At 43.3% G+C, this 13,833-nt stretch overlaps 9 protein-coding genes across 9 annotated transcripts; 6 read left to right on the plus strand and 3 right to left on the minus strand.

Annotated features, from left to right (window-relative positions):
- Position 1: 1 nt before the first annotated feature.
- On the plus strand, positions 2–1,267 carry V2V93DRAFT_364391 (uncharacterized protein). The gene is made up of 5 exons (XM_066908833.1): positions 2–147; positions 215–269; positions 325–620; positions 680–853; positions 913–1,267. Exons 1-5 carry the CDS (start codon positions 99–101, stop codon positions 1,155–1,157), a joined length of 819 nt encoding a protein of 272 aa, XP_066767987.1. The 5' UTR covers positions 2–98; the 3' UTR covers positions 1,158–1,267.
- Positions 1,264–1,949, minus strand: V2V93DRAFT_320916 (mRNA splicing factor SYF2; the record flags this gene model as incomplete). The annotated part of the gene is made up of 2 exons (XM_066907339.1): positions 1,264–1,667; positions 1,727–1,949. Coding segments are annotated over 2 exons (627 nt in total), but the record flags the coding sequence as incomplete, so codon positions are not given.
- Positions 1,950–2,494: 545 nt separating this feature from the next.
- On the plus strand, positions 2,495–3,789 carry V2V93DRAFT_364395 (uncharacterized protein). The gene has a single exon (XM_066908834.1). It carries the CDS (start codon positions 2,730–2,732, stop codon positions 3,651–3,653), a length of 924 nt encoding a protein of 307 aa, XP_066767989.1. The 5' UTR covers positions 2,495–2,729; the 3' UTR covers positions 3,654–3,789.
- On the minus strand, positions 3,628–5,915 carry V2V93DRAFT_364398 (tryptophan synthase beta subunit-like PLP-dependent enzyme). Its single transcript, XM_066908835.1, has 3 exons — positions 4,663–5,915; positions 4,033–4,608; positions 3,628–3,974 (listed from the first exon to the last, which is right to left on the minus strand). The coding sequence occupies exons 1-3, from the start codon at positions 5,618–5,620 to the stop codon at positions 3,838–3,840; spliced, it is 1,671 nt and encodes a 556-aa protein (XP_066767990.1). The 5' UTR covers positions 5,621–5,915; the 3' UTR covers positions 3,628–3,837.
- On the plus strand, positions 5,740–8,311 carry V2V93DRAFT_364401 (uncharacterized protein). Its single transcript, XM_066908836.1, has 3 exons — positions 5,740–5,791; positions 5,854–6,431; positions 6,497–8,311. The coding sequence occupies exons 2-3, from the start codon at positions 6,088–6,090 to the stop codon at positions 8,103–8,105; spliced, it is 1,953 nt and encodes a 650-aa protein (XP_066767991.1). The 5' UTR covers positions 5,740–5,791; positions 5,854–6,087; the 3' UTR covers positions 8,106–8,311.
- Positions 8,312–8,414: 103 nt separating this feature from the next.
- V2V93DRAFT_364403 (DASH complex subunit Dam1-domain-containing protein) lies at positions 8,415–9,289 on the plus strand. The gene is made up of 2 exons (XM_066908837.1): positions 8,415–8,752; positions 8,806–9,289. The coding sequence occupies exons 1-2, from the start codon at positions 8,486–8,488 to the stop codon at positions 8,896–8,898; spliced, it is 360 nt and encodes a 119-aa protein (XP_066767992.1). The 5' UTR covers positions 8,415–8,485; the 3' UTR covers positions 8,899–9,289.
- On the minus strand, positions 9,235–9,917 carry V2V93DRAFT_364406 (HIT-like domain-containing protein). The gene is made up of 3 exons (XM_066908838.1): positions 9,834–9,917; positions 9,531–9,778; positions 9,235–9,478 (listed from the first exon to the last, which is right to left on the minus strand). The coding sequence occupies exons 1-3, from the start codon at positions 9,874–9,876 to the stop codon at positions 9,335–9,337; spliced, it is 435 nt and encodes a 144-aa protein (XP_066767993.1). The 5' UTR covers positions 9,877–9,917; the 3' UTR covers positions 9,235–9,334.
- Positions 9,918–10,057: 140 nt separating this feature from the next.
- On the plus strand, positions 10,058–11,038 carry V2V93DRAFT_378217 (uncharacterized protein; the record flags this gene model as incomplete). Its single annotated transcript, XM_066911947.1, has 1 exon — positions 10,058–11,038. One exon carries the CDS (start codon positions 10,058–10,060, stop codon positions 11,036–11,038), a length of 981 nt encoding a protein of 326 aa, XP_066767994.1.
- A 593-nt stretch (positions 11,039–11,631) lies between these two features.
- Positions 11,632–13,577, plus strand: V2V93DRAFT_378218 (Sodium/hydrogen exchanger family-domain-containing protein; the record flags this gene model as incomplete). Its single annotated transcript, XM_066911948.1, has 8 exons — positions 11,632–11,671; positions 11,735–11,773; positions 11,824–11,979; positions 12,036–12,169; positions 12,221–12,297; positions 12,353–12,559; positions 12,617–13,052; positions 13,113–13,577. 8 exons carry the CDS (start codon positions 11,632–11,634, stop codon positions 13,575–13,577), a joined length of 1,554 nt encoding a protein of 517 aa, XP_066767995.1.
- Between the last annotated feature and the right edge of the window lie 256 nt (positions 13,578–13,833).

The raw sequence follows: 13,833 nt of genomic DNA on the forward strand, positions 1-13,833 counted from the left end.
GCGGTGTGAGTTTCGCGTTCTCGTGCTGCGGCTCGTCATACGACTCTCGCGAGTGTTACGATCCTCAAAATTCTGAATAGTAAGCTCGAAAGGAAAAGATGTCATCAATAAAGAGACTGCTAGTCTGTGGCGGATCTGGATTTCTGGGTATTGCTTAATGATTACAAGATCGAAGATCAAACTGAGAAAATGCTGATGATTTTCTTTGCTAAAGGACGACGAATTTGCGAGCAAGCAGTAGCGCATGGATGGACAGTGACATCTCTAAGGTACATATATTGAGATTTGATATGTTTTGATTGGTACTCATATGATACTTTATAGTCGGTCTGGAGCCAGTGCTTTCAAAGACAAAATACCTAAATGGGCAAATCAAGTTGACTTCAAATCATTCGATATTTCTAAAGCATCATCAGATGAACTCCAACCGCTCGTGGAATCATCTGATGCTGTCGTTTACTCACTGGGAATTCTTCTCGAATCTAACTACTATAAAACATTTGCCAAAAGTCAGTCACCGTTAGAAGGAATTAGCAGCGTTGTACAAAAATGGAATCGCAATCCATTGAAGCATCGCATCGATGACGAAATATCATACGAATTAATGAACCGTGACTTAGGTCAGTAATGATAGACAGTGATGGGTCCTAAACTATTGTTTCTGATCATTTTATTTTAGCCGTGAGATTGGCAAAAGCCACTTCAGAATCAGCTACAATTACAAAGCCATTTCTCTACATATCAGCAGCTGGCGAGTTTCCTGGAATCCCTCAAGCATACTTCAAGTCTAAAGAACAGGCTGAATCTAGTATTCTTGCAATTCCGTCTTTACGTCCCATATTCTTACGACCAGGTATCCAAAACCCCGCTATTTTCGTCTAATTATATTATACTAACTTTGGCTTTTCTTAGGATTCATGTTTGATCCTGCCAATTCGATGACAATGACTATAGCTATGGGTCTCAGGGCAATTGGTACAGTTAACAGTATGCTCGGTGGAAATGCACCAATCATTTCTCGAGAAGTTTTGAAGCCCTTGTCTACATCAGTGGTAGCAGGAGCAGCTATTAAGGCTCTAGAGGATGAAAGTGTACACGGGGTTATTGCAAGAGAAGACCTGATAAATCTGGCTAAAGAAGCGTCCTTTAATGCCTGATAAAAATACCATACGTGCTTTTTATAGTGAGAATTCAACTGATACATTTTTCATGAGATATACATGTGTAGTCGTGTATAGACAAACCAAGAATTATAACAATGAATCACAACGCCGTTCCGCGCTCAAAGGAATCTCTAATCTCCTTTGTGTATTTATCGTAATAGCGAGATAGCTTGCGGTTGAATTGCTTATTACTGTCGTTGATAGCCGTAACATTGTCGCCGTCGTTCGTCGTGCGAGATTTCCGCATTCGCTGCTCGTCTGCCTTTTTGATACTGTTTACTAGTCGATCCACAGCCTCTTTTGGAGGTTTACTTTCTGCAAAATCAAGCGAATGTGTGCTGCCAAATTTGTCATCATCTACCGCTATAAGCTTCCCATCTTCACCCTCGATGATTTGACCACCTTTTTCTAGAGATTTGGTTTTTTGCCGCAAGTAAGCCTCTAAATCAGGTTTCATATCCCGCAGTTCTCGTTGATATGCTCTGTCAGCGGATAAGGAATAGTCTGATCCAAAAATTAGTATAAAAATGTCGCGAACGTAAACTGTCAATATCAAGACATACCAGCTAACACTGAATTTTTCTTTGCCTGCCTCTTTCTTTCCATGCGCTCATCCCATTTCTCTGATTCCTCAATTGTCCAATCCCAAGCGCGCTTTCTCTCAAAATCTTCACCTGCATCTTGGGATTCCATTTTAGAAAGCTCAAGCTCGGCGTCCGCTTTCTTACGCTCCAAGCGCGCTAAAGCGGCGTGATCTGTTTTTTGTCTGCGATATTCTGCGAAAAGCTCCTTCTTATTCTGAGAGCTTGACTGGTTCTATTCGAGCAGGACAAGTCAGCGTAAGCACGGAAAATAAACCCCATATATTGGTACTCACCATACGCATCTTCAACTGACGAAACTTGTCGCTCCTGGCTTTAGCCCTCGCAATGAGATCGTTCTCAGGCGTATTTGCACTGATATTTTTGTTGTTGGTATCCTCCTTTTCATTATTATCTGAATGCGGTTCGCTCAGCGAATTGTTGTCGGCTGAATTTTGCAGATCCTGTGCCTCTTGTGTTTCCTCGCTGACTGATTCCTCCCCATTGCCCATTTCATTCAAACCATTATTGTCTTCGGTAAATATACCAGTTGAAACGTCGCTTTGCTCTTGTTGTTCTTTTATAGGCGAGGCTGCATTTTCAGTCGCAGTATCAGTAGAAATCGAAGAGACCTGTTTTTGAGACCCGGACTCGCTTTTCTTCTTTCCTCTCCTTGGCGCCATATTTGCAATAACAAAATGTACCGAGTATCAACAAGTAATTAGTAGCAAACTCTTCTGCAGTGGTGACGGGTAGTGATTACTGGACTCTCCAATTATCTTAGGAACTATGTTTTTGCCTCTATGCTCTTGCTCTGCTTTGTGCTGCCCTAATCCGCACCAGATATTTTGGGTTAGGGCAACGTTCGGATTACTTTTGTTCAACTGACAGTAGAGTGGATCAATTTTGTGAAGCGCGGCTCCTCCACATTTGCCATCTTCTCAGCCGATATATCTAGTTTAACTGAATATTAGCCCGGACATCTATGGCCGGCTTTAAGAAGGCCACAGCTGTGGGGTCGAAACCTATGCCAAAGCCGTTCTCACCAGCTCCGACTGAAAATGCATCTTCTACAGCCTCCTCGCCTTCACAGTCAGACAACAACTCGCCTAAACCTGCATTTTCATTTTCGTTAGGAGGAAGTAGTGGGAAAGGAATACAGGCGAAAGCAAATGGTGGAAAATTTTCCATGCAACTAGGCAATTTATCAAAAGGAAGATCATCTACATTACATGGACGAGGACATAAACGACAGCGGTCGCCATCACCTACAGAATTAATAACAGGATTCGACACCGCAAGCGGGAATGCTATAGCTGTCCATAAAAAAGAAGAAAGAGGTCCCTTAGTGATTGTTCCACCAAAAAATAAAAACTGGATAGAAGAGGCAAAGAAGAAGCGAGCTGTATATATGCCTGTAGGATCAGTCATTGACGCGGAACGAGATCGTCAAGCAGATGAGCAAGAACAAATAAGCAAAAGGCGACAAAATTATGGTCTGACCATTAGAGAGAAGGTTCAGAAGTCTGATGGATCGTCTGTTAGTGCTCAGGAGAGTATTAGTAGCACGGATATTAAAGTGGAAGCTCCAATTCAGGATGGCTCGCAGAGCAGGGCACATATCAAGAAAGAGACGGACGAGGAAAAGGCAATCCGGAAAATAGCGTCAGAATTTATGGATGATGATGACAACAGAAAATCGGATTTAGTCATTAAATTGGCGTCGTCTTCAACTACCATGTCAGCCGATCAAATTCGACAAGTTATCTCAGAGGAGGAAGCGTATCGGCAGGATATTGCATCGCGGCCAGACGCACCTGATATGGACGCGTATGAGGCAGTTCCTGTTGAAGATTTTGGGTTTGCATTATTGAGAGGGATGGGATGGAAAGGCGATGTTAACAAGTAGATATTGCATGTACATATACACAAGGGGATAGTAAGGGCACTTTTAATTAAATATAGTATGCATAGATTTGAACTCATATTGCGTTTAATATAATGGTATGAGACAAAACACAAAACTTTTCAGAAGTTGTCTGGCGATCTCTCTCGCACTTAAGTCAAAGCATACTCTAATCAATCAAAGCCTTTTATGACTTTATGAACTTCTGATATACGATGTTATCAGTTTCGTCCACATAAGGATATCCAAGATCTTCAAGAAAATTAAGCAAATCATTGTATTCTTCTGGCGGGACAGAGAGGGCAGCCAGAACTTGACCAATATCTGTTTTATGCAAGTTAGTGAATGCCAAACTATTGAGAATGAGTGAAACGAAACTTACCTGCGCCGGTTTCGCGGTAATGGAACAGAGTGATATTCCAACCAATTTTCAAGCCATCCAAGAATTTCTTCAAAGCACCTGGGCGTTCAGGAAATTCAAAGCGATAAATGCGCTCATTCTCAACTTCTGCTCTACCGCCAACGAGATAACGAGCATGGCTTTTTGCAAGCTCATTATCGCTAATGTCAACTCCAAGCATAGCATTGGAGGCAAGCTCCTCTATAATTGCGGGCACCTCGACATCACGATCGGCAACTGCGAAGGAGATGTAAATGTAAGCATTTGGTCCTCCAGAAAATCTGTAGGAGAATTCAGTAATAGCACGGGGAAATATGACATCTTGAAGCTTTCTAAAGCTCCCAGGAGTTTCCTGGATGGTGACCATCATAAACACTTCGCGACCTTCACCCAACTGAGCACGCTCAGCCACGAACCGCAAGCGGTCAAAGTTCATGTTGGCTCCCGACAGAATCGCGCAGTAAACACCAGACTTATCCAGCTCAGGGTGAGAAGCAACATATCGCTTAAGTCCTGCAACTGATAAGGCACCAGATGGCTCGACAATGGCTCTAGTATCTACTAACAGTTAACATGTGATGCGGGCAAGTTATTAAGAATCACATGAGGTACCTTCAAAAACATCTTTCATAGCAGCGCAGATTTCATCAGTATTGACCCGAATGACTTCGTCTACATGCTGCGAGCATAGACGGAATGTCTCTTCGCCAACAACTTTAACAGCCGCACCGTCAGCGAATAGGCCAACTTCTTTAAGTGTTTTTCTCTCTTTGGCACCCAAAGACTGATAGAGAGCATCAGCATCATAAGTCTCGACGCCGATGATTTTAACATGTGGAGCAATGCGCTTGATGTATACCGCAATACCCGATATCAGACCGCCACCACCGACACAAGCAAAGACGGCCTTTAAGCTCTGATCATCAATCTGCCTCAAAAGCTCCATACCAATAGTTCCTTGGCCGGCAATGACATATGGGTCGTCAAAAGGCGGGATATTCGTAAGTTGATGCTTGGATGTCAGTCTCTCGCATTCTGCTTTAGCTGAATCAAAATCATCGCCAAACAAAACGACTTTCGATCCCATTCGAGTTACGTTAGTGTGCTTGATTGCTGGGGTAGCGACAGGCATAACGATGGTAGCTGGAATACCAAGATGCTTTGCCGAATAAGCTACTCCCTGAGCGTGATTTCCAGCAGAGCACGCAATCACGCCTTTCCAACGGTCTTCACTGGACAATTGAGCAATCTTATTATACGCGCCTCGCAGTTTAAAGCTAAACACTGGTTGAAGATCCTCTCGCTTAAGCACAATCTTGACACCAGTCTTCGCACTGAGATTGACACCCGTAGTAACAGGGGTCTCTTTGACAACGTCATACACCCGAGAAGTGAGTATTAAGCGGAGGTAGTCTGGGGTACCGTCCGGCAGCAGCAGAGATTTGGGAACTGACTTGTAGGACAGGGTATTACCGGACGCAGCCGACGATGTGTACTCGCTCAGACCTTTAAACTTTGGCTGGGCACCTTGCAAAGCATCGCGACGCTTTTTGTCTTCTTCGGAGGCCATAGTATCAAGAATTCTGAAGAGTGAAGCAAATGAGAGTGAATTAGATAGTTGCTCGTGATGTATTGGCAACTGTAGCGCCTAACTGCGCTTTCTTTTCTCTATATAAACTGAGGCGCTGAAGCGATAGAGGCAAATTTCAAGGCGCAGCCCTAATTTGAAAGTCAATGAAAGGTAAATTACCAAACAGCAGCTTTACAGAAGATGAAGCAAGCTAATGAATCCCAAAAACGAAGTCGACGAAGAAACAAAAAAGTGTCGAGCGACATCGGCGCCTAGTGACTATCCTTTTGGGTGGTCCAGTACCGAAGATTTAAATCTTAATAAGAACCTTATTTTGCTACCTCCGCTCGAGGTCTGAAAACCAGGGCTCACCAATCTTGACGCGTACAAATCTTTGATGTGCAATTGCTAACGATCGACAAGGTGGAGCTTCGGGTGCAGGATATATAGTACATGATACCGCTCAGATGCAGTCGGAAAACGCATTACTTCTTCACGTGAAAGTTGTTCGCTCGGTTTCGTCCCCGCCGAGATCTAACAATACGCGTCGGTCAAACGAACAGCTCCTTTCTTACCACAAGCATCAGTCAGATCACATTGACAGTGCTGGTACTGATTTGGATCAAAAAGGATTTGCGGCGTGTCATGCATGTTACAAGCGCAACCCTGTCGACGAGCTGGATCATTATAATACTGAAGACGAGCCGGCGCTGGAAACGATTAGGAAGTTTGTTCACATCACCACTCCGACAACCACTATTGAGCAACTTAGAAATGAGATAATTGAAAGGCACAAGCGCATATATGAGGAGTATGTTGTTATTAGCCAATTCTACGTGTGATATTGCGCTAACGCTGAAATTTCTATCTTTAAAGTGATCTAGAACTTTATGACTTGACCGATGAGAACCTCTGCGACTTTGATCTAGATTATCTAGTATCAGGAATTTTACAAAATGGCAGTATTGTGCACGCCGTGACATCTCCAGCTTACACATCTACAGAACCAACTCCCGCGTCTGAGGACGTGCTTTCGCCGAGTCGTGAAACTCGCTCGTCGCCTGACGCCATGGGCCATATCCGCCGATGGCTTGATTCCTCCCCGTCTGATGAGCTTTCAAATTGTCTCAAAAATGTATCGGTATTGGGAAAGTCGCCAGCTTCGTTTTTGAAAAGGCGGTATTCGAGTCAAAGAGATCATGTCGATAAAAAGAGCTACGATAGGAGAACACACCGAGAGGGTAGAAAATCTCGAAATAAAGAGTATCTCGATTCGGATTTCCCTGAATTATCTTCGAGTAGTATCGTTACTTCATCTGCTAAGCGGCATCTTTTCGATACACAAACACCAAAAAAGGTAAGCGGACCCACGCTACTACCAAAGCGCTCGCGACGCCTAGTGCGCCGAAGAAGTTCTCTCGTACTTCCTGAGGATTCTGAGAATCTGCGTCTTGCTCTGCCCGCGAGTGTAAGTCCCGAGGCTGACACTTCAATCGATGTTGATCCACAAAAGCAGTCATCTTCAATTCCCTCAACAGATCCGCCACGATCGTCACCCATACTTTTATCTTTGAATCTTGCAAGTGCAGACTCAGAGGCCAGAAAGCATGACGATGAAGAAGAGCTTATAATGGCAGCGAGGGACTATTTTGAAGTTAGTGATGCGCCCATGGAGGGTTTGACAGATGTAGAAAGTCATAAAGAGTCGATTTTGTCATCGGTGGAGGACAATGACATAGAATTGTCTCCTAAACGTATGGATCGAGAGTACTCTGAACCCAGCAATGATTATTCGCCTGCGCAAATATTTAACAGGGAAGTAGAATTTGAGCGCATTCAATCGCGGGAAAGCAGTGAAGTGCAGCGAGATGACAAACAAACATTTACTAAGAGCATTTCGAAAAATACCAATGATCCAGAAGCTGCACCGTCTGATGCCTCTAGTGCTAGTGTATTCCCCGATAAAATGGACCTCGCTGAGCCAGTTGAAGCAACTGATTCATCCAACGACGAGCAGGATATTGAGGTTAGAGACGAAGCATCCAAGGAAGTAGCTGAAACAGAAGATCTGGCGGCAGGTCCGGCAACGGATAAGATTGCTAAAAAGTTGTATGCTTTTAATACTGAAGACCTGCAAAGCAAGGAACGCAGAAGCGATATTGATAATTCAGTTTTGTGGCGCCAAGTGCTAGAGGACCATAAGCCTTCTGTGCTGAGTACATCGAGCCTGGCAAGTAATGAAGAACGATCTCCGAAGAGACATAAAAGTGTGGATAACAATAATATGTATTCTGTTATATTGCAACGAGCTGAACTTGGAGAGGATCTACCTGCATTACAAGAGGTTGAAGACCGAGATGATCGCCAGACATCTGTCAGTATATATTCATCTGCTTCAGATACTTCGGTTCCTAGAACGACACCCCCACTACTGAGCCTAATGACAAACAGAAAGGGATCGCGTGCTCTCACACAGAAGCTTTGATTTTCCAGCCAGGCATTACATCATGGGCAGTTGCTACTACAGCGACGTTATAAGAATTTTAGACATCTGATCGAGTTCTCTGACCGGTTGGTATATTAATGCACCCTTGAGGTCCCTCAGTCATTATATTCAAAAGTCATGTATAATCTAGAGCACTAGGTTCAAGTGAGATCACAGTTAATAATAGAAATACTCTAGCATTTTAATTTCTCCGCAATAGATGCGTCAGACAAGCTGCGCGTGTGGTTAAATGTCAAACCCTTACCTTTAAGTAAACAAACGCGTTCTCTCATCTCACTGCTGCGGCGACTTCACTTATTGCTACACACACTTGTTATAAAACCAGGCGCCTTGGTTATAAAAGCAAAATTTATATTACAATGTCTGTTCAACGTACTCATCGAGCTTCTCGTCCGACGACGCCGCTCCGACGGTCAGTGTCGCGTTCTACGAACCCACTATCTTCCGCGTTCCCATTAGAAGCTCTGAAACCACAACTGTCAGAGCTCAGTGACTCGCTTGCAGACCTCGACACAAATTTTCAGTATCTTGACTTGATGCACGAAAATCTTGCACGGTTTAGTGAGAGCTTTGCGTCTTTTTTGTACGGACTCGAGATAAACGCGTGGTGTGTTGATTTTCAGGAGGTAAGACGACTGATTGGCATATCAAAAGCGGAAAAGTAGTTAATGTTTTTTAGGCTCCAACATCTGATTCTTTCGAAAGGGCAAATGAGCATGATGTGCTGTTACGTAAGTCTATAATGCTTTTTGCCACATCACATCGATACTAAAAAGTTTGTAAAATAGAACAAGGCGCTATACTCGCTGAAGGTAGCGCTGAAGAACAAGGCCCAGACGCGACAGAAGTGGCCAAAGATTCAGTAAGTACTACAGCCAAATCACGTACAGCTGGACCAAGAAAGCGAGCTCCTCTGAAATCTAATTCCCGAAATTTATCAAACGCCTCATCCGCTGTGAGAACTAGCGTTTCCTCTACTGGTGCTAAATCAGCAGCAAATAGCAAGCCTCAGCAATCGCGAACAGCTTTATCTAATTCTAACCGCTCGATTCCAACTAGTACGAGGACGCGGTCTCGCTAAGAGAACGATGGATCAGATACTTGTTAGGTGTTTTACGTTGTACGATAGATAATTAATTAATCAAACTGACAAAATGGTCACACTCAAACTCCGCTATAAGATGATATTGTCCTATTTCTGATAAAATTTACAAAGCTTCAATTTTCTTGACGAGCTCCTCATGCGTCTTCTTGAGTGCATCGAAATCGGTGGGCTTTTGAGGCCAGCCGACGCCCAAGCCTTCCGTCTCGGTAGGCTTGGGAATGACGTGGAAGTGAACATGCTGGACAACCTGCAAATGTATTAAAAACTGGGCCCATTGAAATATTATCCAAAGTACTGACCTGGTGTGCCAATGTTCCATTGTTCTGAAGGAGATTGTACTGAAAGGTGTCGTCGGGGGTAGCGCCAAGTGCGAGAGCAATCTTCTTTGCGGCAGGGATAATATCTGTCAGATATTCATCGGGAATTTCATGAACTTTGGCTCCATGGTATTTTGGAATGATTAAAGTGTGTCCCTCAGAAAGCGGGTTGATGTCGAGGAAGGCATACACCTTAGATGACTCGAAGACCTTGTATGAGGGGATTTCACCTAGTTGCGATGTAAGCACGGCGGATTCAGCAAAAGCACTCATAAATCATTTTACCTTTAATAATGCGGCAAAAAAGGCATGAAGCGTTTAACGTCATAGTGTTTTGCAGTATTCTTCGAGAAGTGACCGAAGAATGATGCGAGCGAGATCGCTCCAGCGGATGCAAGTACAATACATACAAACCCCTTCTTTCACGTGATACTGCTCAGAGTCCGTTCACAGGTGTACTGCCCTGTTCATTACGGTCTCTTCGTTTGGCAGGCCTTGTACTGCTTCTCATGTTGTCGGATGCCTCGGATGAGACACTTAATCGCTGTGCAATATGTCTGTGTGGTATAGATCTGACTAAGCTTGCTCGTACAATTCCGTGTCGACACGAATGGGATCTTCCATGCATCTTGCAGTGGCTCGAAGTGTCTTTAGACAAGTCTTGCCCGCTTTGTAAGACTAAAGTCGAAAAAATTGAATTTGAACATAGTGGAGACACCTCTGAAAGTGTTTTCATTTCAGCGGATGAGTTTCAGGGCGATCTTCTGCAAACCTCGCCTGGACGCGAATCTCCGAGCCGTGGACCATCGCATTCTAGGCGAAGGCGCCACCGATCTTCAGGCTACAGCTTTGATAATCAACTAGTTCTCATGCGACGGCAGTACGTGTATCGTAATGGCTTACGAGCATGCCATATTGGTACAAACAAATTTACAGGCTTCTCGATCATGTCTCCCAGTCAATTTCGCGTATCATCGAATAATCAGAGTCGGGCTCGCGCCTTTATTCGACGTGAATTATCAGTTTTCCCTTTCCTTTTGTCTGATTATCCTGATGCTGTATCAGCGTCGTTGAAAATTTCGGTTGAAACGGACTCCTGTCGACGAGTTTGTTATATGTTGCAGTTAATTGATATTCAATCGGTTCGAGGATCGAAACTAGCTCGAGAAATTTTGTCAGACTACTTGGGACCTGCAAATGCCTCAATCTTCTGTCATGAGCTATGTGCATTTTTAAGGAGTCCATGTCGGACTCTTGCAGAGTATGATAGAATTGTTCAGTACGAGATTGTTGATGGACTCGGAGATGCGGCTTCGCGACGACAGAAAGGTGAATTTGGAATGCCTCTGTGCGAGATATCCAAGAAAGATATAAAGCATAATCTGAGAACGCTGGGATTTGATGTGCTGAACGAGATACCGAGAACTTATAGCGTCATGCAACAAAGACAGCAGAGAGCTCGCGAGTTTTTCAGGTCGCGTAAGACTTGATATTCGTCGGTTATTACTAGGACGTGGCGATTTGTTCAATAATGTAATTGAGATTGTTTTGTTTTTATTTCATACAATTACAACATTGTTTTCTTTCGTAGTACTATTCAAGAACGTCAGTCCATATTTATGGAAGATAGTATTGATCTATCTCTGGCCCTTTCCCCTACTGTTTTGCTTTAAAGAGAATTTTTTTTGATATTACAAATAAACAATTTTCTGCAGATCTGATAATCTCTTTCGCTATTCGGGGGATTAAATTCATTACGCGTTGATAAGCGAGACGAATTGAATATGATCATCGTGCACAAGCTTGTAAACGATAAGCCGCGCCATCTACGCAACAGTGTTCACGACTCTTGAGGCATGTCTCATAATCAGTGGCTCATTGTTTCTCTTTGACTACCAGAAGCAGTCTGCAAGAACTTTTACATAATTATTAGCGAATAGTCACTGATACTATTATTTGTTTACTAGAAATTTATATACTATTATTGTCCAAACGCGGTAATCGTCGCGTATTCTTGTGCGCCGCTGATAGCGTCTAACATTGGAAGGACTGATCTACATTTTTTAATTATTAACTAGCCAGAATGCAATCGTGGCTACTAGAAAATGCAGTGGCATATTTGAGTACGACCAATTGAACAGTTTAATGATCCTCTAGTATGGAATCTTGAGATTAACTTGACGCAGATAAACGTCAAAACACTGATTTTGATGGCAACCCCGAAGGTATGTAACCTGCGCAGTATGTTCAGCAGTAAATACTAAATCTTTACCAGACGATGAAGTTCGCGATCCAACTCAGCAAGAGCAATATTCTTCATGGGCGTTATTTATTCTTATTGTGCTGTTGATCGGGTCGCTTTGGACGAGTTATTACTTGCAGATACGTAAGATTCAGAGTATTCATGAGACTGTGGTTTCAATTTTTTCAGGTCGGTCAATCTCGATAAAACTCACGAGAGCTTGATTTAATATGACTCGTGTCTAGGAATGCTGGTTGGTCTTATAATTCGTTTTTCTGCTGGTCAATATATTCGCGACGCGGTCTCGTTTAAGTCTTCCTTCTTTTTCAACATGCTATTGCCCCCAATTATTCTGAATTGTGGCTACGAGCTCCATTTGGTATGTACTGCAAAGACCTGCTATATTGATCTTTAGCTAATAGTATGGTAGGGCAATTTCTCTCGAAATATTGGGACTATTTTGACATTTGCATTCGCTGGTACCTTTGTGTCTGCTGTAGTTTTAGGGTAAGTTCTTCCATAATTTTTCATGTTTGAAATGGGGTGCTGAGCATTCATATAGATGCATCCTGTATATATGGGCGTTTCTAGGGCTTGAGGGCTTGAACATTCCATTTGTCACAGCTCTTGGTGTCGGAGCAACATTATCTGCTACAGATCCGGTTACGATTCTATCGATTTTCAACGCGTACCAAGTAGATCCCAAATTATATACGATTATCTTTGGAGAGAGTATTCTCAACGACGCAGTATCTATTGTCATGTTCGAGTAAGTATATAAAGAGGTGCTTAATTGATAACTGTCAGCTCATGCTTATTATGTTAGAACAACTCAGCAGCTTCATGGCGAAACGACGGGAGTAACTGGAGTATTTAAAGGTATTGGAATCTTTTTAATGACATTTACAATTTCCCTCTTGATTGGTGCAATTGTTGGAGTTTTGACTGCTCTCGTATTGCGATATTCCAGAGTTAACACGATGCCTTCGATTGAAACATGCCTGATTATTCTCTTTGCCTACGGCTCATACTTTTTTTCCAATGGTTGCCATATGTCCGGAATCGTTTCTCTTCTATTTTGCGGAGTTACGCTGAAGCATTACGCTTACTATAACATGTCGCGAAGAACTCAAGTAGGTATCAAACTCATCTTCCAAACATTAGCTCAACTATCTGAAAATTTCATCTTCATCTACTTGGGCTTGTCGTTGTTCACTGAGGTAACGCTTGTATACAAGCCAGTTTTAATTGTAGTCACTATGGTAAGTTGCTCAGAATTAAAACAATGTTGAGTTTTGTTGCTAATCGATGCTTTATCCTAGTTTGGTATATGCGTCGCTCGATGGGCTGCCGTATTCCCGCTCTCACGATTTATCAATTTTGTTTTACGTGCGCGGGCTAGAGCCACTGGTGGTGTAGCACCTGAACAACTGTCGCAAAAATATCAGATCATGTTATTTTGGGCCGGCCTGCGCGGTGCTGTTGGCGTCGCTCTTGCGGTCGGTCTAGAAGGCGAGGATGCAGATGCTCTACGGGCTACGGTCCTTGTTGTAGTTGTGTTGACGGTGATTGTCTTTGGAGGAACGACCGCTCGTATGCTAGAGATTTTAGGGATAGCTACTGGTGTACCTCCGGAAGAAGACGACGACGAGGTGCTTCTGTCTCATTTGGGTCTCGGTATATTATCTGGAGCGTCTAATGGTAACGATATTGAGCTTGGAGCCCGCGCTCGAGGAGCTGCTGATAGTGGAAATGTGCAGGTAACAATGCAAGCCACTGGGTCGTGAAGTATGACTGTACGATTTAGAATTGATTCATATGTAGCTGTTTCTAGAAAAGAATCCAGAAGAAAATATAATGGTATCATGGAATATTTGAAAACAATTGGACTTCAATAGATAATCCAGTATTGATTTGAATGGCTAATAAAGTAGTCATTAATATAATATACATAGAGCAGACGACTAGTATATATTTTCCTGTACCCTTTGGCGGCAGCAGGCGCGCGTGCGGCCGCGCGCTTTACGGAGCCGCACAGACCTG

Source organism: Kockiozyma suomiensis (genome assembly GCF_038497685.1).
Source record: "Kockiozyma suomiensis strain NRRL Y-17356 unplaced genomic scaffold V2V93scaffold_2, whole genome shotgun sequence".
NCBI lineage: Eukaryota > Fungi > Ascomycota > Lipomycetes > Lipomycetales > Lipomycetaceae > Kockiozyma > Kockiozyma suomiensis.